The 8,414-nt window shown below is 43.6% G+C and overlaps 1 protein-coding gene across 1 annotated transcript in view; it reads right to left on the bottom strand.

Moving 5' to 3' along the window:
- Positions 1–8,414, bottom strand: part of SBNO1 (strawberry notch homolog 1) — an 80,033-nt gene that overhangs the window by 51,860 nt on the left and 19,759 nt on the right. The window contains exons 3-5 of the mRNA XM_037744183.1: positions 8,180–8,284; positions 4,741–5,053; positions 1,406–1,506 (exon numbers count right to left, since the gene is read on the bottom strand). Coding sequence (XP_037600111.1) covers positions 1,406–1,506; positions 4,741–5,053; positions 8,180–8,284 — 519 coding nt within the window. The remainder of the gene's footprint in view (positions 1–1,405; positions 1,507–4,740; positions 5,054–8,179; positions 8,285–8,414) is intronic.

Here is an 8,414-nt window from a genome sequence, read left to right on the forward strand (position 1 = left end):
CAGCCTCCCGAGTAGCTGGGATTACAGGCACACGCCACCATGCCCAGCTAATTTTTTGTATTTTTAGTAGAGACGGGGTTTCACCATGTTGACCAGGACGGTCTCGATCTCTTGACCTCGTGATCCACCTGCCTCGGCCTCCCAAAGTGCTGGGATTACAGGCTTGAGCCACCGCGCCCGGCCCCAAATTCTTAATCTTTACTGTGAGTAGCACATTACAACTTTTGACGAACTTTTCTTTTTTTTTTTTTTTTTGAGAAGGAGTCTCGCTCTGTAGTCTAGGCTGGTGTGCAGTGGTGTGATCTCTGCTACCTGCAATCTCTTGCTTCCTGAGTTCAAGCAAATTTCCTGCCTCATTCTCCCCAGTAGCTGGGATTACAGGCTCATACCACCATGCTCAGCTAATTTTTGTATTTTCAGTAGAGACAGGGTTTCACCATTTGGTCAAGACTGGTCTTGAACTCCTGACCCTGTGATCCCTCACCTCAGCCTCCCTAAGTGCTGGGATTACAGGCATGAGCCACTGTATCCAGCCTGATATACTTTTCATTATTACTCCCTAATCCAGATGGTTGTCAAATTTTGTTTAATGAAGGCAGAATCACAGAGTATACGTCTTGTAGAAACCTACTTCATATTAACAATGTTACATAGAGAGAATTTATTAAATAAATGTATGGAATCAACTGACCCAAAGCATACAGCATTTTCAAAATGTTAAGAATTATTCATAACCAGGCTGGGCGTGGTAGCTCACGCCTGTAAGTCCACCACTTTGGGAGGCCAAGGCAGGTGGATTACCTGAGGTCAGGAGTTCAAGACCAGCCTGGCCAACATGGTGAAACCCTGTCTCTACTAAAAATACAAAAATTAGCCAGACATGGTGGCACATGCCTGTAATCCCAACTACTTGAGAGGCTGAGGTGGGAGAATCACTTGAACCTGGGAGGTGGAGGTTGCAGTGAGCCGAGATCGTGCCACCCCTCCAGCCTGGGCAACAGAGAGACTCTGTCTCAAAAAAAAAAAAAAAAGAAGAAAAGAAAAAGAATAACCAGATCATTATGTATGAGCTACATATTCAAGTTCAATCCTAAAAGGAACACAGTCATCAAATAGCTTTTGTTAACCTCACATTGCCTTCTTTTCTGCTCAAATGAGTTTTTAACCGTAAGATATCAATACTGCACGTAGTACCACATTCCATCAAATCTGCAAGTTTTAACCACCTGGTTAGAACCTATTAGATTATTCCACTGAGGTTTAAGCTCATCCATTAGTTTAAATGCCTGTGCGGCTTCTCCTCCACCCAAAAACAGCTTTCTGAGGGTTGTTCCAGATAGAACACTTTTAGTTGAGTATATTCTCAAACTACACAAAAATAAAGACACAGCTATTTGAAACCCACCATAGTCGGGGAAAAACTCCTCATTTTCATGTCGTTTATCCACATTCTTGCTACATCTTTATTAGAAGACTCTTTCTTTACTGTACCATTGCTTACATCAGCTGAGGAGAAAAAAAGACAATTTACATTTTAGAAGAAAATTCTCAACTTATTTTCTGATTACTTAAAAATCCAGAACTTTACCCATTTCACAAAGCAAAGAATGTCAATCTATTACTAATTTATTTTGTATTTATTTACTTAATTTTTTGAGACAGAGTTTTGCTCTTGTTGCCCAAGCAATTCTGCTCAGCCTCCAGAGTAGCTGGAATTATAGGCATGCACCACCATGCCCGGCTAATTTTTTTTTCTCTTTCTTTTTTTAAAGTAAAGATGGGGTTTCTCATGTTGGTCAGGCTGGCCTTGAACTCCCGACCTCAGCTGATCTGCCTACCTCAGCCTCCCAAAGTGCTGGGATTACAGGGGTGAGCCACTGTAGCCGGACTCTTTTAAATTAAGCACAGGCATGAAAACATTCAAACCCTTGTGTCTTTATGGAAGTAAAGAATTAACTTGGCCAGGTGTGATGGCTCAAGCCTGTAATGCCAGCACTGCAGGAGGCCGAGGCGGGCGGAGCACGAGGTCAGGAGTTCAAGACTAGCCTGGCCAAGATGGCAAAACCCCGACTCTAATAAAAATACAAAAATTAACCGGCATGCTAGCAGGTGACTGTAATCTCAGCTACCCGGGAGGCTGAAGCAGAGAATTGCTTGAACCTGGGAGGCAGAGGTTGCAGTGAGCCAAGATCGTGTGACTGTACTCTAGCCTGGGCGACAGAGAGAGAGATTCTGTCTCAAAAAAGAATTAACTTCTGAAAACAAGTAACTCACAAACAATGTGTGCATGGGAAACTTGAAAATTATTTATCAGAAAGATACCCTAACCACAACTATTTAATAGTTTAATGAAAACATCAAAAGCCAGTATTACTTTGAGACACTTCACTTGACTCATTAAAAACAAACAAAACTGGCCAGGTATGGTGGCTCACACCTGTAATCCCAGCACTTTGGGAAGCTGAGGCGGGCAGATCATGAGGTCAGGAGTTTGAGACTAGCCTAGCCAGCATGGTGAAATCCTGTCTTGACTAAAATTACAAAAAAATTAGCTGGGCATGGTGGCAAGCGTCTGTCATCCCAGTTATATGGGAGGCTGAGGCAGGAGAACTGCTTGAACTCAGCAGGCAGAGCTTGTAGTGAGCCGAGACCACATCACTGCACTCCAGCCTGGGTAACAGAACGAGACTCTGTCTCACAAAAAAAATAAAATAATAAACAAATAAAATAAAAATAAAGTACTAACAAAATAAGGAAACTGCAACAGAGATGATATGTAGGGGCATCATTCATTTATTGTAACTGTGGAAGAGCCAGCAATCAGCTCATAGTTTTAAGACTGGAGTAAAACTGACAGATTAGAAATCCAAAGGGGCGGCCAGGCATGGTGGGTCATGCCTGTAATCCCAGCACTTTTCAGAGGCCGAGGTGGGAGGATCAGGTCAAGAGATTGAGACCATCCTGGCCAACATGGTGAAACCCTGTCTCTACTAAAAATACAAAAATTAGCTGGACATGGTGACATGCGCCTGTAGTCCCAGCTACTCGGGAGGCTGCGGCAGATACTTGAGGAAAAAAAAAAAAAAGAAATCCAAAGCGGTAACAACCACACAGATAAGAGGTAGAACATGTAACACCTTGCTTTCTGCAGTTTCACATTTTCAATGTTCTTCCCCGTCAGTAAAGAGGACCATCTCCAACACAAACCTTTGCTTATCCTCAGCATTCATTTACCCATCTTTCTCAGTCCTGATCTAGTCTGACAGTTTCTCAGGCTTCCATACAAGGACAGTCTTGATTTGCAGCCTTAAATGTCTATATTTGTCTTTTAAAAATTACTACCTTAAGTGTGGGAGAATTTACTGTCCTAGATATCTTCTTCAGCTCCAAATCTATCCTGTTTTGTTCTCTAAACTCTTTCCTCACAATGGCATACATACACTCCTTTAATTTATGATGGCATACGCTGATGTGAGGGGTACAATGCTCAGGAAGCCACTCATATATAAGCAACAGGCTTCCTCATTAAATCCAAAGACCCTAACCAGAACCATCTTCCACAAACTGTCGACCATCCCTAAATCCCCGGCGAGTGATTCCAGAAGCTGCCCTGTACCTCAGCTAGGTCAAGGTCACAGTCCTGCACTCCATGGCAGAAAAAGGAATCAGTCCTAAGACAGCTAAAATGATTTCCCAACTGGCATCTCACTGCCAGGTTGCAGTCAGTTCAGGACAATGATCTTGAGAGGAAAAAAACCACAAAAAAATTAAAACTACAGCCACAAAGACACAATGGTATGAACCCAAACATAAAAATTATATGAAAATTTTAATCACAACTATCACCTGAGATAGGTTCTACATCTTCCTACAAACACATAGCCCATTCTTTCAGAATGCTCCTATCCCTCTATTTCATAAAAACTCAAGCAGGCTGGGCGTGGTGGCTCACGCCTGGAATCCCAATGCTTTGGGAGGCCTAGATGGGCAGGCTGTCTAAGCACAGGAGTTCAAGACCAGCCTAGCCAATATGGGGAAACCCTGTCTCTACTAAAAATACAAAAATTTGCTGGGCATGATGGCGGGTGCCTGTAATCCCAGCTACTTGGGAGATTGAGGCAGAATTGCTTGAACCTGGGAGACAGAGGCTGCAGTGAGCAGAGATAATACCATTGCACTCCAGTCTGACAGAGTGAAACTCCGTCTCAAAAAAAGAAAAAAAAAATACAACATATTGGGCTCTACTGTGAATTAGATTCTGCCTTCAAACAAGATCCATAGATAATTCATAGGTAAATGAAGTATAAGATGCACTGATTTGTAAAGGATTAAGAAAAATATTAACTGGGCTAACCACAATATATAAAACTGGTAAGATCTCATGTTGTTAATGTAGCTACCTGATAATCCCACAAATTTCATTTGAAAGCTACACAATCTACCCAAGGCAGCTAAATTTTTGCTTCCCTTGAATTGTGTTAAAGAGCCTAACTATACAAAATAATGCAGATAACACCCACCCACCCCCGCCTTTTTTTTTTAAACAGAGTTTCACTCTGTTGCCTAGGCTGGAGTGCAGTGGCTAGATCTTGGCTCAATGCAACCTCCGCCTCCTAGGTTCAAGCACAGATAACACCCTTTTATGCCCAGTTCTTTAAAAATCCAAGCAAATCGTTTAAAAAAACAGGCTGACATAGCTTACCAAAGGCAGAAAGTTGAGACTACTGAAAATGGACTTACTAGCTGCTGTTGCTACTGGCTGAGCAATATTAGCAGGTGGCTTTAGTTTCATGAGTTCATTAAGACTATTATGTTTTAGTAGATCCTTCAGTTGAACCTGGTCTTTTGAAGGTGCAGAGGTCATGGCATTTCGTACTGCTGGTGCTGAGACTGAAGGGCGTGTGCTTGCAGTAGTCTGGATAAACTTAGTTAAAGTGATGGTTTGCCTGTTGGTTGTTACAGGTGGTGTTTTAGTCATTACAATTGTAGATGCCAAGGGTGGAAGCTGATTTATTTGATTCAGCACAAATGTTGTAGTAGATGGAGGCTGCTGCTAGAAAACAAAAAACAATATGCCACTGAAAAGTGCTTCATTCTCTAATGGAGCTATATTCATAAACCTGGAAGGGCAACTAAAAATCTAAAAAGGACTTATTACTGCTTTTTTTTTCTACCTTGAGACATAGTCTCATTCTGTCACCCAGGCTGAAGTGCAGTAGTGTGATCATAGCTCACTGCAGCCTTGCCCAAATGGGCTCAAGTGATTCTTGCATCTCAGCCTCCCAAGTAGCTGGGACTACAGGTGCACACCACCATGCCTGGTAAATCTTTTAAGAGATAGGGTCTCGCTATGTTGCTCAGGTTGGTCTCAAACTCCTGGGCTCAAGCCATTCTTCCACCTCAACCTCCCAAAGTGTTGGGATTACAGACAAGAGCCACTGTGGTTAGCTTTGCGTAAATATTGTTACTTCATTTCTGATTTGATTAGCTGCAAACTACCAAGTTAAAACACACAACTTTGTTACTACATACACCATGTTAGTCAGGCTGGTTTCCAACTCCTGACCTCAGATGATCCAGCCGCTCTGGCCTCCGAAAGTGCTGGGACTACAGGTGTGAGCTACTGGGCCAGGCCACAAATGTGTTTTTAAAAATATCTTTGTGGGGCTGGGAGCAGTGGCTCACACCTATTAATCCCAGCACTTTGGGAGACTGAAGCACGCAGATCACCTGAGGTCAGGAGTTTGAGACCATCCTGGCCAACGTGGTAAAATTCTGTCTCTACTAAAGATACAAAAATTAGTCAGGCATGGTGGTGGACACCTGTAGTCCCAGCTACTCAGGAGGCTGAGGCAGGAGCATCACCTGAACCCAGGAGGCAGAGGTTGCAGTGAGCTGTGACGGTGCCACTGTACTCCAGCCTGGCAACAGAGTGAGACACTGTCTCAAAAAAAATTGTGGTGGTACACATTTGTAGTCCCAGCTACTGGGGAGGCTGAGGTGGGAGGGCTGTTTGAGCCTGGAACGTGGAGGTTGCAGTGAGCTGAGAACACACCACTGCACTCTACTTGGGTGACAGAGTGAGACCCTATCTCAAAAGAATAAAGAAAGAATTGTAGGCCAGGCGCGGTGGCTCAAGCCTGTAATCCCAGCACTTTGGGAGGCCGAGGTGGGTGGATCACTAGGTCAAGAGATCGAGACCATCCTGGTCAACACGGTGAAACCCCGTCTCTACTAAAAACACAAAAAATTAGCTGGGCATGGTGACGCGTGCCTGTAACCCCAGCTACTCAGGAGGCTGAGGCAGGAGAATTGCCTGAACCCAGGAGGCGGAGGTTGCGGTGAGCCGAGATGGCGCCATTGCACTCCAGCCTGGGTAACAAGAGCGAAACTCCATCCCCGGGTAACAAAAGCGAAAATCAATCCCCAGCCACCCCCGGCAAAAAAAAAAAAAAAAAAGGAAGAATTGTTACATATAAGGTTACACCAAAGGAACTCTAAAGCACAATTACAATCACAGAAAAATTATATATGCCGCTGGGCACGGTGGCTCACACCTGTAATCCTAGCACTTTGCGAGGCTGAGGATCACCTGAGGTCGGGAGTCTAAGACCAGCTTGACTAACTTGAAGAAACCCCATCTCTCCTAAAAATACAAAATTGGCTAGGCATGGTGGCGGTAAGCCGAAATTCTGCCATTGCACTCAAGTCTGGGCAACAAGAGCAAAACTCCATCTCAAAAAAAAAAAAAAAAAATTATATGTAAGGACAAAAGCTGAAATAAATAAGCAAAACAGAAAATATTAGGATAGGCCGGGCATGGTGGCTCACGCCTGTAATTCCAGTACTTTGGGAGGCCGAGGCAGGCGGGTCACGAGGTCAGGAGTTCAAGACCAGACTGTCTAACATGGTGAAACCCTGTCTCTGCTAAAAAATATAAAAATTAGCCAGGCATTTTTGTGGCTGGTGCCTGTAATCCCAGCTACTTGGGAGGTTGAAGTAGGACAATTGCTTGAACAGGGACCCAGGAGGTAGAGGTTGCAGTGAGCTGAGATTGCGCCACTGCACTCCAGCCTGAGCTACAGAGTGAGACTCCGTCTCAAAAATAAATAAATAGGCCGGGCGCGGTGGCTTAAGCCTGTAATCCCAGCACTTTGGGAGGCCGAGGCGGGTGGATCACGAGGTCAAGAGATCGAGACCATCCTGGTCAACATGGTGAAACCCCGTCTCTACTAAAAATACAAAAAATTAGCTGGGCATGGTGGCGCGTGCCTGTAGTCCCAGCCGCTCAGGATGCTGAGGCAGGAGAATTGCCTGAACCCAGGAGGCGGAGGTTGCAGTGAGCCGAGATCGCGCCATTGCACTCCAGCCTGGGTAACAAAAGCGAAACTCCGTCTCAAAAAATAAATAAATAAATAAAATTCAAAAAAATGAAAATAGGAATGTGCATTTCATCTTTATTTCATGAATTTTATATCATTTGCAATAAACAAAATAGGTTTTGCTTTGTTTGTGTTATCTTTTGGTCAGCACAAGTACCAAAAGAATGAAACAAATGTGTCACAAAGTAGGAGGAGGTAAGGGTAGAATACTGGGAAAGTGGCAAAAAGCAGAACTAGAGAAAATGATTTCACACTAAATGGTTCTTTTTTGAAATTTTTAATCATTATTTAATTATCCATTTCTTTTTTTTTTTTAATTTTTATTTTTTGAGACAAAGTCTCACCCTGTCGCCCAGGCTGGAGTGCAGTGGCATGATTTCAGCTCACTGCGACCTCTACTTCCTGAGTTCAAGAGATTCTCCTGCTTCAGACTCCCAAGTAGCTGGGAGTATAGGCATGCACCTATATGTATTTTTAGGAGCAACACATGGGGTTTCACCATGTTGGCCAGGATGGTCTTGAACTCCTGACCTCAAGTGATTCACCTACCTTGGCCTCCCAAAGTGGCGGGATTATAGGCATGAGCCACCATGCCCAGCCTATTTCCTCTTTTTTTGTAGAGATGGGGTCTTGCCATTTTGCTCAAGCTGGTCTTGAATTCCTTGGCTCAAGCAGTCCTCCTGCTCCAAGCCTCTCAAAGTGCAGAGATTACAGGTGTGAACCACCACACCTGGCCAGGTTATTTTCTCACTACAGTTCTAAATTATTTAACAAGACCAAATCTAAATAATTCTTACCCTCACATTTAACAGTGCTGGAGTAGGTACAGTCTCTGGTTCTTGTTTTACAGGAACTGCTGCTTCGGTTTCCAAACCTAGTTCTAATGCACTAAGTGGCACTGACTGGAGAGAAAACAACATCAGAGAAAGAAACAAAGGACAGCAGTAAAGTCTGTTTCAAGAACAAGAGTTGGATTTACTAAAAAATATCAAGCTTAACATTTAAAGTGATGTGAAATCACTAACAGCAGAT

This window comes from Cebus imitator, unplaced genomic scaffold (genome assembly GCF_001604975.1).
Source record: "Cebus imitator isolate Cc_AM_T3 unplaced genomic scaffold, Cebus_imitator-1.0 Scaffold169, whole genome shotgun sequence".
In the NCBI taxonomy this organism is placed as follows: Eukaryota; Metazoa; Chordata; class Mammalia; order Primates; family Cebidae; genus Cebus; species Cebus imitator.